The sequence below is a fragment of the Callospermophilus lateralis genome, chromosome 15 (genome assembly GCF_048772815.1).
Source record: "Callospermophilus lateralis isolate mCalLat2 chromosome 15, mCalLat2.hap1, whole genome shotgun sequence".
In the NCBI taxonomy this organism is placed as follows: Eukaryota; Metazoa; Chordata; class Mammalia; order Rodentia; family Sciuridae; genus Callospermophilus; species Callospermophilus lateralis.
Genome location: NC_135319.1, coordinates 44,919,579 through 44,941,188, shown reverse-complemented (window position 1 = coordinate 44,941,188; position 21,610 = coordinate 44,919,579). Strand labels below are relative to the sequence as shown.

The window sequence follows — 21,610 nt, the reverse complement described above, 5'->3', positions numbered from 1 at the left end:
GCCCTCAAAGAAAATTTTTGTGAGGTATTATTACCTACTATAACATTATCCCAAGAGAAGAAACCCAGTGCAAAAGATCACATTGTAGGATTCCAGTTGTATGAGATGTTCAAATAAGCCATCCACACAAATTAGATTAGTGATTGCCAGAGGTTTGGGAGGATGGAAGTGAGGGGAAACTACCAATAGATGTGGGGTTTCTTTTTGTGGGGACCAGAATATTTTGAAATAGATTGAAATGATATATTTCAACTCATTTACTTTTCATTCTTGTGGTATTTTTTTGGGGGGGAGGGGTACTGGAGTGCTTAACTACTGAGCCACATCCCCAGCCCTTTTTTATATTTTATTTAGAGATGGGGTCTCACTGAGTTGATTAGAGACTTGCTAAATTGCTGAGGCTGGCTTTTAACTCATGATCCTCCTGCCTCTGCCTCCTGAGCTGCTGGGATTCAGGCATGTGCCACCGTGCCCGGCTCATTCTAGTTTTTAATTCTGAGTTTATGGTAGATAAATTTTTGCATGTATGCTCCTATGTCAGGATAAAGACTTTACTTTTTTAATAAGTTTTATTGAGACATAATCACATACCAAAAATCTACTTCTTTATAGTGTACCATTTAGTAGTTTAGTATTATTTACAAAATTGTGCAGCCATTTCCACTATCTAATTCCAGAATATTTTCATCAACCCACCAAGAAACCCTGTACCAAATAATGGTCAGTCCCTACTCCCTCCTTCTTCCCAGCTCCTAGAACTGCTGATCTACTTTCTGTCTCTATGGATTTACCTGTTTGGGATGTTTCACACATTACATTAGTTTGAATTAATTGAGTCTGCTTGATACTAATATAACTCATACATCTATTAACTAAGAAGAAATGATTCTTAAAGTGATAATATAACTACTCTATCTATTACCAAGATGAAATGTGTTTATCTCTTAAGATGATCCTTATATTCCTCCAAAAATGAATAAAGTCAGTACAAATAGCTCCGTATTACTAACCATGTTTTTATAATCTGAGTCTCTGATTTTTCCCTTAATTGTATGCAGAAAAAAAATATGCCCTTATATATCTTGTCCTGTGAAGGTAATGACAGTGAAAGTACAATTGTCCTTTAGTATCCATAGGGATTGGTTCCAGGACCCTTACCCCAGGCCAAAACCTACAGATCTTGAGTCACTTATATTAAATGGCACAGTGCTGACATACAACCTCCTCTATACTTTGAATTTAGCACACTTGCTTATACTACTTAATACAATGTATGTGCTGTATAAATAGTTGTTGTAGTGTATTCTTAGAAATTAATGAAAAGAAATAAACAGGTACGATTGATGTTTACAGATAAAAATTTTCCCCCCAAATTTCAACCCATGGTTGTCAAATCCAAGGATGCAGAACCCCTGAATACAGGGTGCCTAGTTTTTTCTATATAGCTCCTTTCCAGTGACAAAGAGAGGAATTAGGAGAATGGTGTTATATAGTTTGTGAACTTAACATCACAAACTACATCATATCCTCCTTCAGTCCTTGCTCTTGTTTTCATAGCAGTGTTGACTGAAATGAATGAGGAAGAGGGAATGCATTGTATTAGTAGTTAAGAAAGCATCAGAGGGCTGGGGTTGTGGCCGAGTGGTAGAGCACTCGCCTAGCACATGTGAGACCCTGGGTTTGATCCTCAGCACTACATATAAATGAGTAAATAAAATAAAGGTATTGTGTCCAACTACAACTAAAAAAATAAAATATACATAAAAAAGAAAGCAGCAGAGAAAAATGTTTCTTTTTATTACATAAGGCAACATTTTAAATAATGTTAACAATTTAAAATGTTTTAAGTAAATATATTCTTATAATTTGCTTCCAAGTTACATTTCATTGGTAAGAATGCTATTCCAGATTGATTATGAGAAATAGGTTTTTCCACAATGTATTTGTGGTACATAAAGTTTATCTTCATGGAAGATTAAATGTTAAGCAGAGAAAGGAAAACAGGCAAAAATAAGGAATGAATTCATTGCTTTTTAATTTCTGTTACCATGGTTACCTGACCTTAAGCCAAGCTCATGCTGGTGACAAATATATTTGTTTTAACATTCTGCCTGTTTTTGCTATGCTACATCATGGACTCAGCTGAATTCTATTTATTCTCAGCACCTCCATAATTCATTGCATACATTCACTCTCCAGTCCCAAAACTTTGTACCAGTTTCTTCTATTTATCTGCCTTTTTCAGTACCCTAACCCTGTATTCCGCCTGTTTTCAGATATCATTTCTATAGCAAAGCCCTTTTCCTACTTGTGCTAGGAAAACAAAGTTCAACGTTGTGACTGTTAGTCTCTTCTTTTCCAAAAAAAAAAAAAAAAAAAAAAACATTAATCAAAAAGCAAACAGTTATTCCAGGGTAAGTTTGAGAAACTCATAACCGGAACCCTGCACACTACCCTTTCTACTGGTATTTCAGATGGGAAATGGGTGTACATGTGCTCACAAACCCACAGGGATGGAAATGATTGGCAGACAGTAATACACATGGACCCTGAACTGTTTTCTTCTGATTACAAGATATGAAGAAATCTCTGGTCCTCTCTTTCCTAAGTGCATTTCCTTTCTACATTCTGGGTTCACCCCAGGGAAAGGCAAGCTGCCAATCTAACAGGACAATAGAGTCCCATCACGTTTTATCTCTCAAGGACAGTGGATAAAGGCACCTGGATTTTCCCAAAGCATTGATGGCTTGCTGGCAGGGAAGATAGCAATGAGGCTTTGGAGTCAAAAGGAAGTTCATTTCTCTAACTCTTCCAATTCTAGAATCTCTTTTGCTTAGTCCTATGGGACATCAATGTGTGAATAATCTTAGGGGTCTCTGGGGCTTGTGCCTTTTAGTCATAAATTAGTGCCTAGAATCATCTGAAGAAATGGCTCTTCCCATAGTTATTCTTTTTTTTTTATTGTTGATGGACCTTTATTTATTCATTTATTTATATGTGGTGTTGAGAATTGAACCCAGTGCCTCACACATGCCAGGCAAACGTGCTACCACTGAGCCGCAGCCCCAGTCCTGGCCTCTAAAAGCATCTCTTCTACACAATGTTTCAATTGTGCTGCAGACTTGGAAAGTACACTTAAAACATTTTATTGTCACATCAAAAAGGGATCTTTCCTACCCATTCCCATCCTCATGTTTTAAAATTCTTAATTCATAGAATAGGAAAAAAAATACATCTGAGCAAAGGTGTGGAAATATATTTTATTTTTCCCAAATACACTCCTCACTTATGACAAGGTATAGATCAGCCTATATGAATGATAAGTTAGCCTAAATTTGGTTTATCCCATAAATCTCAAGAAATGGTTCAGGTTGACCTTTGCTTATCCTTGCTAATCCCTTAACTGAAATTAATCAGCCCTTTCTGGGTATGTAAATGTCAGTGATTCTTTTACACTTAGGAAAACAAGCATGGCAAACTGGTAGTCCTTTCACTGACTCACAAATTGAACAAGCCACAGAGCTGAGAACACAAAAATAGTGTTTAATCATCTTGAGCCCCACTGAGATTCAACTACCTCAACAGAACCTCACTACCTCTGATTTATGGCAGAGTACTCCCAGGAAGACCCGAGTTCCCTCCTTCCTCGACCTTTCAGATGACTTAAAGAAATACGAGTTTTATTTGATTACCATATATAAGAATGTACCTGTACACAAATTCAGAAATGTTATATTGCACAATTTTTCATAATTCTGGGGGATTAACAGTAACTCAGTAGTGATTTGAAACTTGCTACATATTTTCAATACTAAAATAAAGATTTTCACCAAAATTACCCCAGGCACATTTTGGCAGAAGGAAACACAGCATTAACAAGCCATGTACCAGATGTTTGCTCCTAAGGCCTGAGAGAAAATGAGTGATCAAAGGTCTACATCCAAACTAATCTTCATGCTTCCCTCGGATTTTTATAGTTGACATCTCATCTGTTTTTCCTATCACAATGGCATTCTTTTAAAGATAGGGGTCCCATTATATTGCCCAGGTTAGCCCCAAACTCCTGGGCTCTAGAGATCCTCCTGCCTCATGTTCCCAGGTAGCTGGGACCACAGGCCTGCACCACCATAACAGCTTACACTGGCATTTTTTTTTTTAAGAGAGAGAGAGAGAGAGAGAGAGAGAGAGAGAGAGAGAGAGAGAGAGAATATTTAATATTTATTTATTTATTTTTTTAGTTTTGGGCGGACACAACATATTTGTTTGTATGTGGTGCTGAGGATAGAACTCGGGCTGCACGCATGCCAGGCGAGCGTGCTACCACTTGAGCCACATCCCCAGCCCTACACTGGCATTCTTGATGACCCATTATTAGAAACTCTTTTCATTAACATTGCTGATAGAGCTGTCTTGCTGTGGCTTAGCTTGAGGTTGTCCTTCTCACCTTTATAACTAATCTCTGGTATGCCCTTCAGCAATCCAAGGAGGGATCTCAATGGCTTTACCTGGGCTAATTAGGCAGAGAAGAACAGGCATGTTTTTCCACCCACTCCTTAATCAGTTGGTGGGCAATGGCTAACTTTGGGGGCAAGAGAAATGGGACACTCTGATTCTGTTGCCGAATATAGGTGCCCTTTCTCTTCAGAGCTGCAGCCACCTCAGCATAACTGAACCAGGCAGCTGCCTCTAGTTCTCTCAAGTTCACCTGGATCTGAAAGACATGAGGATAAAACAAAGTAAGATTAGGAACTATAAAATTTAAAAAGACTATGGCCAAAAATAAGAAAATGACTACCTTGGAAGGTAACACCTGGGATCTACAGGTTAAATGAAACTCAGTTCTAGATATGGCCCAGACACAAGAGAAGTACAACTAGGAATGAGACTTATATGCATTTGAAAAAATAACAGTTTTTAAAAATAGGATACTTTTTAAAAAATCCTGAAAATATAATGCTAGGAGTATAGATAGCTCAGTGGTTCTGCATGTGCTTCATATGCCGGAGACCCTGGGTTCAAAGCAAGCCCCTCCCCACCAATTCTGGAAGTACAAATACTAAAATATCAAGAGTAGTGGTTAACAGTGAATGGTAAATTATGAATAATACTTGTTTTACTTTGTGCTTCCATTGATTATATGATTGAATTAAAAGAGAACTTACAAATATTACTATTTTTTGTAAAGATTAAGGGTTAATGGTAATCAAAAGCACAGTATCTTCTTTGCAGGAAGCAAACAAATGCAAACTTTGTCCACAGGAAATCAAAACAGAATATTCTATAAAAATCAAAGCACATAATGGGCACACTTTGGCTCACAAGGACCACAGTGCTATTATCAGAGATGCCACAGATGAAAATGAGTGAGATGAGCTTAGATAAGACAACATCTAAGCACCTTTAAACCAGAAGTTCCTATGATTTTATATCATTAGCCCCCGAGATTCTGACTAACTTGAGCAATGAGATGAATCCTAAAATTGGTCATTAAATTTGACATATGTATTTTATGCCTATTATTTAAGGTACTAGTATAATCTAAAGATGAAAAATAAAATTTTATCAGATAAATGATATTGAAACAACTGCAAAAGAATGAAATTGGATCCTTACTCATGCACCAGATACCAAAAAACAAAACAACAACAAAACTTGAAACCATAAACCACTTAAAAGAAAACACAGGGAATGAGCATCTAGACCCTGGACTGGGCAATGAGTTTGTAGATAAGACATCAAAAGCTAGGCAACAAAAGCAAAAATAGGATTATATCAAACAAGAAAGCTTCTGCAAATAGATGAACTCTAGATAGGGCAGAGGGTTGGAGGGGAAGGGAGGGGGCATGGGGTTAGAAATGATGGTGGAACATGATGATCTTTATTATCCAAAGTACATGTTTGAAGACATGAATTGGTGTGAATATACTTTGTATACAACCAGAGATATGAAAAATTGTGCTCTACATGTGTAATAAAACTTCTAATGCATTCTGCTGTCATATATAAATTTTAAAAATTTAAAAAAAGTTTCTGCCCAGGAAAGGAAACAATAAAATGAAAAGGCACTCTACAGAATGGGAGGAAATATTTGCAGACCATTTATATGATAAGGAGTTAATATCCGAAATATGTAAGGAACTCTTACAATTCAACGGCAAATAATCCAATTAAAAATGGGCAAAATGCCTAAATAGGCATTTCTCCAATGAAGAAATACAAATGGACAAAAGATATATAAAAAAATATTCAATGGTACTTATCACCAGGGAAATGCAAATTAAAACCATGGTGAGATATCACCTCATACCTGATAATAGCTAGCAACAAAGGAAAATGAATATTGGCAAAGATGTGGGGGAAAAGAGAATCCTGTACATTGCTGAAGGAAATTTAAATGTGTATGGTCACTATAGAAAACAATATGGAGGGCTGGGGTCATGGCTCAGTTGGTAGAGCGCTTGCCTGGCATGTGTGAGGCATTGGGTTTGATTCTTGGCACCACATATAAGTAAATAAATAAAGGTCAATCAACAACTAAAAACTTAAATCTCCATATTGTTATCTTTTTTTTTATAAAAACATTAAAAATAGAATGATCATTTAATCCAGGAATACTACTTTGGGTATATATCTAAATGAAATGAAATCTGTCTCTTGAAGGAATATCTGAACTCCTATGTTCACAATATCCAGGATACGGAAACAACTAAAATGTCTATTAAGGAATGAATAATGTGGCATATACTGATGATGCAATATTATTGAGTCTTAAACAAGAAGGAAATCCTGCATTTGCAACAAGGTGATAGACTGGAGGGCAGGCTAAGTGGAATAAACCAAACACAGAAAGACAAATTCTGTGTGATCTTACATGTGGAATATAAGAGTCAAATACATAGAAACAAAGAGTGGGGTGGCTGGAAGGAAGGGAATATACAGAGGTGTTGGTCAAAGAATATAAAATAAATACACAAAATATAAAATAATATATAATATAAGTTCTGGAGACCTGTACAACATAGGGCCTATAGTTAACAGTACTATTTTGAATATATTAAAATTTGCTAAAAGGATAGATCTTTTGTAAATGGCTCTTACCACAAAAGAAAAAAAAAGAAAAAACAAAGGAGACAAGAGGAAACTTTTGGAAATGATGGATAAGTTGATAACATTCATAAAGATTAATTGATGGCTTCATGGGGTATATTTATCTAAATACCCATCAAGTTGGATATATTAAATATCTATCTATAGCTTTTTATATGCTAATTATACCTCAATAGTTAAAAATATAAAGAAATTGTCTTATGATTGATATATGTGCAAGGGAGAGTGGCAATTATTGGTTTCTTTTACTAGAATGCAAATTCCTTGAGGGTATAAATCGAATCTTACATATCGCTGGACTAGACTCACTCATTAGCTCACTGACTACTTGCAGACCAGCAGATTGGATGAAGCAAAGGAAATATCCCAGAGTAAATGAAAGTCAAGAATTTACCTCTGTCTGCCCTGGTTTCACGGTTGCATGACAAGCAATCATGAGTGAGCTTTTAGGAAAGGGCCAATGCTGGGATGCAGAGTACTGTAGTCTTTCCAACTCCAGTCCTACCTCCTCTGCAACTTCCCTTCGGACAGCATCTTCCACACTTTCACCTGCAAGAACTCAGATTAATTCAGGACAGTTCTGGAGCCGGAAGTTTGCATCATGTTTCTGTACCATGTTAGCCCATTGTGAAGAGAGTAAAAAACTGGCTCTAAAGTCTCAATAAAATACTCTTGGGAGGTTCTCAATATCTGAGTTTCTCTCTCTCTCTCTCTCTTTATATATATATACACACATACACACCTATTTTTTTTTTTTTTGGTACCAGGGATTGAACCCAGGACTGCTTAACCACTGAAACATATCCTCCACACTTAAAAAAAAATATTTTAGAGACAGGATAAGTTGTTTAATGCCTCACTAAGTTGCTGAGGCTGGTTTTGAACTTGTGATCCTCCTGCCTCAGCCTCCCAAGCTGCTGGGATTACAGGCGTGTGCCACCGCATCCAGCTCCTACTATAGTTATATATTATAACTACATTATATAAGGGCTTCAATGGGAGAGGCTACTACTGTCCTCACCTTTAATAAAAATCTCACTTTTCACCATTTTTAAGTTTTGCTCCAATAAACTAAGAAAGAAAACAAACAACAACCCTGTAAATAAATATGGAAATCTTAGTTAGTACTATGCATGCTGAAGTATTTAGAGAAAAGCATACTAGGTCCACAATCTGTACATCAGAGATAAAATGAATTGATGGATAGATGAATGGATATGCAATAAAATTAGTGGCATAAATAAGTATTGACTCTAGGTAGTAGCTGAATGGGTGTTCACTATGTAGTCTTCTTAACTATTCTGTGTTTGAAATTTTGCCTAACACAATATTGGAAATTCATAATGCCAGAAGGCAGTTTTCTTGATATAATAGGAAAGATGGTGCTTGAGATTCAAAGAAGTATGGTAACAAAACAGAGAAATGTCTACTATTAATAAGATTTTCTGTCCCCCACTATCACCTGTATATCCCCCCACACTTCTTACCTATATCACAAAAACCTGCCAAAGCAGAATATAGTCCCTTGGGAAAGGAGTGCTGGCGGGCAAGCAGACATCGGGTCCCATCAGACACCAGAGTGATCACCACAGGAGCCATCTAGAGAAGGAGAACAGAAATTAGACACTGGCACTTTGGGGTCTGCTAACTGGGCAGAAGGAATAGATAATCAAGGAAGCCTTTTTCTACTGAGCCACATCCCCAGCCCCTATTTGTATTTTATTTAGGGTCTCACTGGGTTGCTTAGGGCCTTGCTAAATTGCTGAGGTTGGCTTTGAACTCTCAATCCTCCTGTCTCAGCCTCCCTAACCACTGAGATTACAGGCATGCATTATCGTGTCCAGCTAAGGAAGCATTTTGATTGTACAGGCTTCCTTCCCCAGGACAGTGTAACTCACAGCCTTCTTGGATTACTGTTCCCTTAAAGCAACCCTTACCTGTGGATAATAGATTATCTTATTGGAAGAACACACACGCTTGCTGCCAGCCATGTTCTTCTTGGTGGGCTGCCCACTTCTGCTGCAGAACTGATGATCATCATGCCAACGGAGAAGAGATTGAGCCTAGAAATACACAGAAGGGCCTGGTTTCATTTGGAGAGAATAAGGTTCATCCACAACAGCATTGGGCCTGGTATCTAGAGCAACGTAGAGGGAAATGCTAATCCCTTTCCACCTCACTATCTTTAACTGATTACTAACTGTTTAAGATAAGGAAACTATCTGGATATAATCCCCTAGCATCAGAAATATGAATAAAAGGAAGCACAGAGTGTATTATGATTATTAAATAAAATATAAAAAGATAACAAGCACCCATGTATTCATGACCAGCTTAAAAAGAAAACATTTTCAGTATAGGTGAACACCCCCATGTATTTCTCTTTAATAGGCTGGATTTTATTTATTTATTTTTTTTGCAACTAAGTGTTCAGAGTTTTTAAATCAAATAGACAATCAAAATGCCAAATGAAGTAGAATCTAAAGCAGTGAGGACAAGTTATTAAAACAATTCAAAAATTATTTCTCAGGCTAAAGACAGAATGTATGTCCTTCTGTGGGCCAATAATAATGTTTATGAGGCTGATGGACTCTCTTGCCATAGATCTGCATGTCCTTAGGAGAAAAGAGCCTTGATAGCAATTCTGCCAAAAACAAGGGTAAAATAAAGAAGCAGCAGCAAACTTCCTACAACACATTATCCTGCCAAGATTTGTAGGCAGGGCTATGATCCACAAAAGAAGAAATCAAATGTCACTCTAGTCTTGTGTAGCACACATGGATTTGACCCAACTTTATTAAATTTCCTACAGAATTGATAAATCAGAACCTACTGTGAATAACAAGGAGGAATCCACTGGATTCAGTTGAAAGACAGCCTTCCTCAGCTCAACGAAAGACCCCTTGAGTTCCGTCTCGAATTCAGATTTTGGTAAGGAGGCTAGAAAATCAGAAGAGAGAAGGAAATTAAACAAATGTCAAATTTGTCTCTGAGCCCCAACCCCAGTCTATCTTGATAGATCGGTGTTTCCCAAACTTGTCTAATAAGACTCAACTGGGGAAAATAAAAAAATATACAGGTTCTCAAGCTCCTACCTGGAGATTTTGAAACGGCAGGTGTGGAGTGAGGCCCAGAATCCTTTCTTTCTTTATTTAACAAGCACCAGGTGATTCTTATGGTCAGGCCAGTTTGGGAAACATTAGAGCATAGTATTTCTCAAGATCCTCTTCAAGGCAATAAGCTCATTTGAATTAGCCACACACTCTCCCTAGAAAAGAGATGAAATGGACCTCTAAATTCCTCTCTGAACCTCATTCCAGCATCATTACATTTACACCCAGACCCTTAAAAAGAGAGAAGGAAAGTTTGGTAGGAGCTATAAATCTAGAGCAGAGTGGTTCCCACCTGATGGTCTGGGGATCCAGATCTACTCCATTGTAACACTCATTTCTGTGCATTGGTAAGAGCAACAGTATGATGATATGAATTTCAAAACATTTCTTATAAAATATTTAAGACTTAAAATGTGTCTACAACATGTACATTCAGAAAAATGAGAAATTATATCCCATCTATGTATGATATATTAAAGTGCATAAACGCAAAAAAGTATAGTTATGGAGAAAACACAATAAATATCTGTGTTCCACCACTTAGCTTAGAAAGCAAACATTAAAAATGTCCTTTATTTTCTTTTAAATGATAGAAATTTTATGACCTTACTAAAAAAATTAAAAGTTGATAACTTTTGTACTCCTAAAATTTTTCTTGAAATATTATTTTGTGAAATCTCAAAGTCTGAGAATTGCTGAGAAGTACCCACTAGAAAGTGTTATGTACCATATGTGGAAGAGGAGCTATTCAGACCTAGATCCAGAGCAAACCATGCTTCATGCTGTTCAGAGCATCCAATCAGCACTGAATCTTCTATTCTTTGTGCATCCTGTCCAAACTTACCCAGGAGCCTTTCCAACTCTAAGAAACAGAACATACACACACAACAAACAAACAAACAAAAACAAGAGTTTCAATAACATCACTGAAGCCAGATTAGACTTACAGAAAATCATCTACTTTAGCTTGAAGTTTAACTATCCAGTTGCCCCTCAGTATTTGTGGGGACTGATTATAGAACCACCTACAGATACCAAAATCTGCAGATGCTTAAGTCTCTTATATAAAATGGTATAGTATTTATATATAACCTATGTATATCCTTCCATAAACTTTAAATCATCTCTATATTACTTGCAATCACCAATACACTACAAACGTTAAGTAAACAGTTGTTATACTGTATCGTTTAGGGGAAAATAACAAAAAAAAAGTCCATACATGTTCAGCACAGTCACAATTTAAAAAAAATTTTTTTTGGCATCCACAGTTATTTGAGGATATGGAGGCCAACTGTGCTTAAAGTCACTGCTCTGAAGCTAATTAGCTGTATAACATTCATTGGTTAATCACTTTACTTCTTTGGCCTCCAATTTCTCAACGGCAATCTGAGGAATTCTGTATAACTCTGTTTACGATTGTATGATGCAAGGAACACACCTCTTCATTCATAAAATGAGTGACAGTCAACTTCTTTAGGCATTGAAAAAAATGTTTACTGCTTTCGAGTGGAGCCCTTGTATTTGTTGGAGACTACCTATGCAAGTACTCCAACATCTGACCCATGACAGAAATTTACTGGCAATGTATTTATAAGTTAGCCAGTATATAGTGACTTGTTATATTTATGTATCAATATAAAACTGAAAGTTAATATTTGAATATCCAATCCCAGCTGGGTGCTATAGTACAGGCTTATAGTCCCAGGTACTCAGGAGGCTGAGGCAGGAGGATTGTTTGAGCCCAGGCGCTCAAGGCCAACCTGGGCAACATAGTAAGATATTGAGATCCCATTAAAAAAAAACCAAAAACACTAAATCCCAACTTCTTAGATATCTATATTTATACACACTAAAAAAGAGTTATCTAAACAAATTAATTTTAATTCACTTTAAATTTTGATCTTAGGAGACACATGCCTGTAATCCTAGTGTCTCAGGAAGCTGAGGCAGGAAGATCATGAGCTCAAAGCTAGCCTCAGCAAAAATGAGGTACTATGCAACTCAGTGAGACATTGTCTCTAAATTAAATACAAAATCAGGCTGGGAATGTGGCTCTGCGACAGAGTGCCCATGAGTTCAATCCCCAGTACAAAAAAAAAAAAAAAAAAAAATTATCTAGCAAAAACTAAGAAAGGATGCAAATTTTAAACAGTAAAACAATTACAACTCCATGGAAGCTGGAAATCACCAGTGTAAGGCAGAGGTTGGCAAACTTTCTCTAACTAACTAATTCAGGCTTTGTGAGTCATACAGTCTGTCACACCATTGTGTGGCAAAAGCAGCCATGGACAGTATGTCAACGAATAACTGTAGCTCTGTTCCAGTAAAAATTTAATTATAGGGGCTGAGGATGTAGTCCAATGGCAGAGTGTGTTCAGCATGTATGAGGCCCTGGGTTCAGTCTCCAGCACTGAAAAAACAAATGTTTTTACAAAACAGGCAGCAGGTTCCATTTCATAGCAGTTTTGTTGACCTCTAGTTTAAAATATTAGAGTTCATATCATCACCTAATATTTGACTGGTCAACTAAAGTTGTCCATACAATAAATGACTAATTGGCAGAAGCAGCTGTAAAAGCTTGAGATGCAGAAGCTGTTTGAAAAATTTGGATGCTAAAGTTCAAGAATATTTCTCTGAGATCCAATATGGACTGAATTCTGCTTAGTGGCCACAGCTGATCTACTCTACCGGTCCGCATTGGGCTTACCTAATAGGTTAAGCCGGGGGACCAGGTATTGATGTCCTGATGGTTGAAGCAAAGGAGCCAGGCTATGAAAGAGGTAAAATGCTCCTGTCTGCTGGGCTTTTCTGCATGCGTCATCATCTTCTTTCAGTTCAAATAAATACCTGCATTTGGGAAATAATTAAGCCATTACAAGACCATACTTACTAGCATAGCATATATTTTTGAGAATTCTGTTCCTGCATCCCTCTCCCACCATGGTTATTTCCCTTTACTTATTTATTTGCATTCTAATGTGCTCTATAAAGGATCTGAGGTGGCTACAGGCAACCACTGCTTCTGTTCTTCATTCTACTGCACCCCTTGCCCACACTTCTGTGGGTGCACTGTCACACTATTTGTTCATTTGACTCCCCTAGAAGACTTTGATCTTCTTAAGGGCAGAGTCTGCCTTTCTCAGCTCTCACCTCAGTCATTAGCATACTGAATGGCTCAATTTGATAAATATTTATTGAACCTCAAGGGTAATAAAATATTTACTGAATGAACCTCAAGGAACTTTGCCAATATTATACTATGAGGCAAGAATTTACAGGCAGTGGAGTGAAAGGAAAACAGGTACCATAAAGAAACATCAACCAAAGAATATCTAGAGAAAGGAGCAGACTTGATTACTGCAGACGGCCAAGGAGCAGACACTATACCTTCAGGAGCTTTCATTTGATTGAGCAAAGATAAGAAACACATTTATCTTCAGTATACCCTGACTTTAAACATCTAGCTCCAAAAGTAGACACTATTGGCAGCTTACCTGTTTTGAAGGGACCACTGATGAAGCCTATATGTGACTTGTTTAATGAGGACAATATTTTCAATAGCCAAAATAAAAATGTGGGAAAATAAACATCCTTTTATTGATTTCTCAGAAAGAGATAAAATGGAATTCTAGGCTTTCCCAATACCTTTATTAAAGGTGGTCTGATCTCTTCCTTCAAGATCCTTGGGAATTGAGTCAGGGTCCATGTGATTAGTAGATTGAACACAGATGCTTTTTTGGGCCTTGGAATTAACAAAAAAAAAATTTTGCCTATCAAAAACCCTAAAACAGATTCTTAGGTATGTGGCATATTTTGTCAAGTAAGTGGAAAATATGATTTACTGACAGAAATCAGAAAATCTGTAGGATCTGGGAGCATTTGTTATACCAGTAGGGAGAATTGACTTAACAGTGAAAATACAAAGCAAAATGACAAACACATGCCAGTAGCCATTTTTAGGAACTTATTTTGATTGTGTAATAAAGGTAATTATAATGAGCTCTTTATAACTAGAAGACAAAAGAGACTGGACCTTTTAAGACCTGTGATATTTTAAAACTCATTTTAAGTGACTGCAGCCTGGAATGGGGAGTAAAGACTCCTTGTTTGTTAAAGTAGAGTGACCAAGAAGTTACCAAATATAAACAATGGAACAAACACTGTTGCTTTCACAAAAGAGTAAGAGTGGTACAACCTGTGCTCTGCCCCAATGACCCTAAAAAGCAAAACACCCACAAATGGAACAGGAACTAAGTCCAAAAGTTCCTCATACTCATACTCTCCTCAGTAAAGAACTGTGTTTTAAAATAATTCATTTTCTCCATTTAGTTGTAATAGTATAGAAGTTACTATGCTAAAATTATACCAAGAAAACCTTTAGCTGTTTTTTCTTATACCCATTAAAAAACTCATTCTTTAGAAATCAGAAAATATACAATTATCAATTTTTTTAAAAAAGGAAATAATCAGTAATCCTACCAGAGATGATCACTATTTACACTTTGGAACTCTACAAACATCAGTGCATGTATAGGTATATTTAGAATCAGTCATACCTACTCTTTTGTAGTCTTTTCTTCTTAAACATATATAAACATTTTTTATATCATAACATATTCTTCACTTATAGACTTTTATTTTTTTCTCAAGCTTTCAATTCATTTTATTTTTATTTATTTTTTTTAAATATTTTTTTAGTTGTAAGTGGACACAGTACCTTTATTTTATTTGTTTATTTTTTTATGTGGTGCTGGGGATCAAACCCAGTGCCTTACACATGCTAAACAAGCATTCTGTCACTGAGCCACAACTCCAGCCTCAATTCATTTTAAATACATTTAATCACTTTAAGATTCTCGTTTCTTAGACTTCTTCTCAATAATTTTGTTATTGTTTTTGGAGTCTCTGTGTAAGAAGGAGAAACATCTAAATGTCCCAAAATATCCAAAAAAATTTGCAATTTTGTTGTTTGTTCACTCTTGCTCATGAAGAATTTTATGCCTATTAATTTGCACTTGGCACTCAAGTTTGGTAAGGCTAACTGGAGAGCCTGGTTGTGTGTGTCTGGCTCCTGAAGGGTTTTACATTTGATTTGCAAGGTGTTCCAGGGGTATTATCAGTCCAGGATTACTACTTCAGTTCCTTTATTAGGTGGGGGTTCTTGGGCTATACCACAGAGATTGCAAACATTCAAACCCTGAAACTATGAGAGCAGGCTAGTGATTTCAAATTTCTCCAGGCTAAGACAAAAAAATTCCTTTGTCATCTTCCTATGTGATTATGGATTTTTCTTTTCTTTTTAAGAATTTATTTTTTAGTTATAGTTGGACATAATACACTTATTTTATTTATTTGTATGTAGTGCTGAGGATCAAACCCAGGGCCTTGCACATGTGAGGCAAGCGCTCTACCACTGAGCCACAACCTCAGCCCCTAGATTTTTATTTTCTAGTCTGCTTTTCACTGAAAGTTAGTTCTTTTGGGGGGAAGGAGATATTGGAGTTATCTGCATTATTTTCAGGAAACTTCATGAAATGTTATTCAATATAGTTCTTAATGTGTTTATTATTCCATCTATGCATGAACTTTAATTTATTTAACTCCTTCCTTATTATTCATTCATTAATACTTCAGTACCTACTATGCACTGTTTTATGCACTAAGGGTATCATAGTGGAAGAGACAAAATCTTATTATTATTTTTTTGGTGGTTCTGGGGATTGCACCCAGGCCTCATGCATGCCAGGAAAGTGCTCTAACACTGGGCCACATCCATAGCCCCAAAGTCTTAACAGAATTTACATTCAAGAGTGTGAGATATTTTAGGTATTTCAGATATTATTGGAAATTTCATTTGTTTAAAATATTTTCAATGATAAATAATTTACATTGAACATTCTTAATGGTAATTTCATATTTAATCCTCAAAATGGGATTTTGAGATGTTTAGATTTCATAACTTATTAGGCCCAGAATAGAATAGTCAGGGCTCAGATTAGTCACAACTTACCTAGACTTAGTGACATAGGTTGACAGCAGCCTATAGCAACAAAAGGATTTTCCTCTGAAAGCTATTCCACAATACAGAGACATTGTGAGATCCCTAGAGAAAAAAGGAGTTTAAAGAAAATTAAAGTAATGAATCACCAAGAGTTATATTTTAAGCCAGGTTAGGATGGCTTTGTAATATTAAGAGAAACTAAATAAGAGTCAGGTGATTTGGCTTCGCCATTGCACTTCCACCACTAACTAACCTAAGGATCTCAATTTTTCAGTGCTTCTCTCTTAATCTACAAAATTGAAATTTGTTCTGCCAAACTGATAAGTTGTGAAAATCACCTAATTATCCTTCATATTGTGGAACTGTTGCTGGGAGATGGCTGCCAGGCTATGGCCTAAATCTCTCTCCTTCCTTACATGTGGGGAGAACAAAGGCTGGGTCCTAACAATTGAATATGAGTGGAAGTGGTATGTACCGTCTAGGCTGAAGCAATCATGAAGTGGGTATGCCTTTTCCATTCTCTTTTTCTCCTTCTCCTTGTAAGACTCCACGGAAAAAGGATAGATTAGATGGTGAAGCTGGATCCTTGACTCACACATGGAGAAAAAGCTGTCTACTGACCAAAGATGCTCTAGGTTGGGTTATTTGTGAGTGAGAAATAAAATTCTACCACTTAGGCTGAGGGATGATGTAGCTCAGCGATGGAGCACTTGCCCAGTGTGCACAGGCTCTGGGTTTAATCCTCAGCACTACAAGAAAATAAATAAGATGGGGCTGGGGTTGTGGCTCAGTGGTAGAGAACTTGCCTAGCATGTGCGAGACCCTGGGTTCAATCCTCAGCACCACATAAAAATAAAGAAATAAAATAAAGATTAAAAGAAAAGAAATAAGAGCTTCAGCCATATTAAGTCACTAAAATGATTTTATTTTTATTTTTTGATGTTGGGGATTGAAACCAGGCCTTGTGCAGGGAGCACGTATTCTGCTATTAAAGTTATACTGCTGGCCATTGAATTTTTTTGATAGAATCTTGCTGCGTTGCCTAGGCTGGTCTTGAACCCCTGTGCTCAAATGATCCTCCTGCCTCTGCCTCCCAAATAGCTGGGACTGCAGGCACACACCACTGCATCCGGCTTGGCTACTGAAAATTTGAAGTTTATTTATTAAAATGTCAAGCATTATTTTCATTAATAGACCAAGTAAAAAGCCTGGGATATCTCCATAGTAATGAAACAAAGTTTCTCAGAATATATAAAAACCAACATCCCTCTGGGAATGAGTTAATAGGAAATTCTGTAGATAAGAAAAATATAAAATCATAGACACTAGGAAAATATTTCAAAAGGCAGCTATATAAATTCACACGGATCCAAGACAGTTTCTATCTATTGTAGCTCACTAGAAGAGGGATTGAATCAAGGGCCTAGGACATGCTGAGAAAACACTCTACCACTAAGCTACATCTATGGCTCCCATGGTTCCTTTTTATTTATTTATTTATTTAAAAAATATTTTTCATTAGTTGTTGATAGTCATTTATTTATTTATTTATATGTGGTGCTGAGAATCGAACCCAGTGCCTTAGACATGGTAGGCAAGCACTCTACCACTGAGCCACAACCCCAGCCCCTATTTATTTGTTTTTTAAAAGATTTTTTAAAAATATGGACACAATATCTTTATTTATTTTTTATGTGGTGCTAAGGATGGAACCCAGTGCTGTACATGTGAGAGGCATGTGCTCTATCCATGAGCTACAACCCCAGCAGGGTTCCTTTTAAATTGTATGTCAGTAGTATTTTCTTCCCCATGAAAATACCTTTCACGTTAGCAGCAAAAAAAATCACAAATTTTCACTGAAAAAAATGGGAAAATCAGTACAGCTAAATAATAAGCCATCCCTTTAATTGTGCCTAAGGGAATCAAGCTTTGACCTTAACCTACCAAGGAATAAGTAAAGTTTGAGGCCTACTTCTTGGTTGCATAATTATGAGTCACTGGTGACTAATCCTTGGATAGTTTTAGCTGCAATCTATGTCCTAAGCAAGGGTAAAATATATTTAGCAATGGGAGTCAACAAAGTATTTGTTGAATATTGACTTTCTACAGAGTCTCTCTTAAGGAGCACAAAAATTTATAGGATGAAAATTCCTACATTCAAGAAAGTTTAGCAAGAGAGAGAACACAAATATATAACTAGCTTTCACAGAAGGCAATATGTGATATGTGGGTTGCAAAGCACTCTTTGAGACAGTATTAAAGGTAAAATCCCCATTTTAATAACCCAGGGACTTGTGTGATATATTGGGAGAAATGTATTTTCAGTCAATATTTGTATTTGATGTAAATATTTCTAGTTCATATACAATTCAGAAAATGTAAATTGAAACAATATTTTTAGAGATCAATTTAGGAATACTTATTAAAATGTTAAATAAGCATTCCTTTCACCTAACAATTCTACTTCTAGGAATTTATTCTAGGAAGAGAAGGACATGTACAAGAATGTTTTAAAAATTATAATGAAATGGAATAACACACTTTGCTGTTAAAAATAAATAGAAAATAATATAACAGTTAAAAATATATTTATGTAGTAATAGGGAAGTTTATTCAGAATCTATCATTAAGTAAGAAAAGCAAGGGGGCAATAGGTGATGTTGATCAAAAGCACTAAAATAATACTTTAGACAGGATAATTAAGTTAGACAGGATATTAAATTCTGGAGATCTATTGTATTGCATGATGACTATAGTTAATGTATTATATATATGAAAATTACTAAGAATAGATCTTAAGTGTCCTTACTACAATTAAAAAAAAATCAAGGGCTTGGGTTGTGGCTCAGTGGTAGAGTGCTTGCTTAGCATGTGTGAGGCACTGGGTTTGATCCACAGCACCACATAAAAAAATAAATAGGGCTGGGGAGATAGCTCAGTTGGTAGAGTGCTTGCACAAGGCCCTGGGTTCAATCCCCAGCACCACAGTAAATAAATAAATATTTTGTTTTATAAATAAAACAAAATAAAGGTATTGTGTTCATCTACAATTGAAAAAAAAATCACAAGGATGTGAGGTGATGGATTAGTTTGATTTAATAATTTCATAATGAATGCCTGTATCAAAATTGTGTGATGCATATATATACATATATACGTATATATATAATTTTTATATATTATGTTATAGTATGTATATTACATATATGATTTTTATTTGCCATTTATGCCTTAAACTGGAGGAAAAAAGTAAGTAATATTTGGTTGATCAGCATGGTCTAATGAATTTATAAAGAAATGGACATATACATATATTCCAGAGTACATAATTTGTGTATCTGTTTATATTTTTCAAATGACTAGAAATACACATACCAAACTCTTTTTTTTTTTTAAGAGAGAGAGAGAGAGAGAGTTTCAATATTTATTTTTCAGTTTTCAGCGGATACAACATCTTTGTTCGTATGTGGGGCTGAGGATTGAACCTGGGCGGCACGTATGCCAGGCAAGCGCACTACCGCTTGAGCCACATCCCAAGCCCCATACCAAACTCTTAACAGTGACTAATTCGGGAGAGAGGTAAGGCTGAAAGAGGTACTTGTAATTTTTACTTTATTCATTTCGGCACTTAATTTTTTTTTCTTTTTGCAACACTAGGGATTAAAAAACCAGGGATTCTGTACTACTAAGCTACATCCCCAGCCGTTTTTTTTAAAAAAAACTTTATTTATTTATCTTTACGTGGTGCTGAGGATGGAACCCAGTGCCTCACCTATGCTAGGTGAGTGCTCTACCACTGAACCACAACCCTAGCCCCTCGCCAGCCCTTTTTATTTTTTTTTCTTTTGAGACAGGGTGTTGCTAAATTGCAGAAATTGGCCTTCAAACTGTGATCTTCTTGCCCCAGCCTACCAAGTTGCTGAGATTACAGGTGTGTGCCACTTTTTTATAACCGTATGTACTTATTCCTTTTTGAATAAAAGAAAATATCATAAAATAGTAGTTCCTGGGACTAATTGGTCAATGAGGCTATTTCTAAGCCACTGTTACTGGAAATACCTCAGCATATTCTCTGTGAGTCAAAGGGAATTCCTTTGGAGTATTTTTTGGATCCTGGGAACTGCAAGAACTATTTGGTTGTGGTTTTAACTACTGACGAATCTATGTAGCCCAGTGTACTTGGCTGTCTGATGTTTTGCCCAGTTTCTGCTACCAGCCTATGGTTGAATTATCATGGCTGACTTTTTTTTTTTTCCCTTTAAAGTACATAGCCTAATAGAAATGAAAAGTAATATTACTTTTATCAAAAACTAATAAATGATGACCTTAAGATTAACAATTTCTCAGAACTCTCTGAAATCAACGAATTACACACATTTCCCATTATGTTCATCTTTCCAGGAGAAGGATTAATTTATAAAGCCTAAAAGCATAACAAAAAAAGCTCATCTCAAATCTTCATGTTACTATCACCAAGAAGAGGTTAAGACTCTGATGTTTGGGAGAGCCCTCTGGAGAGAGTCTATCTATCTTGGCAAGACAATAGACCTCAACAATATGGGGAACTGAGGAAACACTGGTACAAATTTCAAGGTCTTATGACTTGCTTTCTAAAAGATCATGTTTCCTCCTTTAACTAAAAAATTAAGGCAAAAGAGTGAGAAGTTAGCAAATTCTATTTTTAAACAACTCTTCAAAGAGGTATCAGAAAGTGATGAACTGTAGTTAATGAGATAGCTTCACAAGTGCAAAACTGGTCATTCCCCTGGTTTCTTCAAGACAGAGAAGAAATTAACCTAAATTGTAAAACACTGTAACTAAGAGCTTTTATTAAGTTCTAATTATGACTCTCTATAAAATACTTCTTGCACTTAGAACCTGAGCACATTTCTGTTCTACTGTACTCACTCTGAATTCTTATGGGGGTGCCTTCCTAGGCCTCAAGAATCAGCAGAAACCAGCATACTCCAAATGTTCAAGTTCAAATAGTTTCTCTTCCCTGGAGAGACCATTGCTGCTTCTGCCACACCTCCCAGAACCCTCCTAAAAGAAGCACTCTGGGAAATGTAATTTAATCCCTATGCTTGATAAAGTTATCTATGGTTGTCAAAAAGCATACTTCTGCCACACTTCCCAGAGTTCTCCTAAGAGATGCACTCTGGGAACTGTAGTTCAATTCCTAGGTAGGGCACTGAGTTTTCTAATTGCAAAGTTATTCACAATCTTGTTAATGAATTTTTAAGATCTTTTTTAAATTCTTTTTTTTTAGATGTAGAGGAACACAATATCTTTATTTATTTCATGTGGTGCTGAGGCAAGTGCTCTACCACTGAGCCAAATCCCAGCCCCCTAAGATCTTAATACCAAGAGAAATATCATGTGTGGA

General features: G+C 36.3%; 1 protein-coding gene across 1 annotated transcript; it reads right to left on the bottom strand.

The window, feature by feature from the left end:
* Nucleotides 1-3,663: 3,663 nt before the first annotated feature.
* On the bottom strand, nucleotides 3,664-21,251 carry Nudt13 (nudix hydrolase 13). The gene is made up of 9 exons (XM_076834642.1): nucleotides 21,133-21,251; nucleotides 16,234-16,326; nucleotides 12,931-13,070; nucleotides 10,948-11,082; nucleotides 9,941-10,047; nucleotides 9,045-9,170; nucleotides 8,595-8,706; nucleotides 7,502-7,656; nucleotides 3,664-4,711 (listed from the first exon to the last, which is right to left on the bottom strand). Exons 2-9 carry the CDS (start codon nucleotides 16,314-16,316, stop codon nucleotides 4,511-4,513), a joined length of 1,059 nt encoding a protein of 352 aa, XP_076690757.1. The 5' UTR covers nucleotides 16,317-16,326; nucleotides 21,133-21,251; the 3' UTR covers nucleotides 3,664-4,510.
* Between the last annotated feature and the right edge of the window lie 359 nt (nucleotides 21,252-21,610).

Excerpts from the sequence above, each read along its gene's own strand:
- Nudt13 (XM_076834642.1), bottom strand. The coding sequence starts at position 16,316 with ATGTCTCTGTATTGTGGAATAGCTTTCAGAGGAAAATCCTTTTGTTGC. Across the intron at positions 13,071-16,233 it reads ACCTATGTCACTAAGTCTAG|GTATTTATTTGAACTGAAAG; the intron begins GTAAGTTGTGAC and ends TCCCAAATGCAG. Across the intron at positions 7,657-8,594 it reads GGCAGGTTTTTGTGATATAG|GTGAAAGTGTGGAAGATGCT; the intron begins GTAAGAAGTGTG and ends GAGTTCTTGCAG.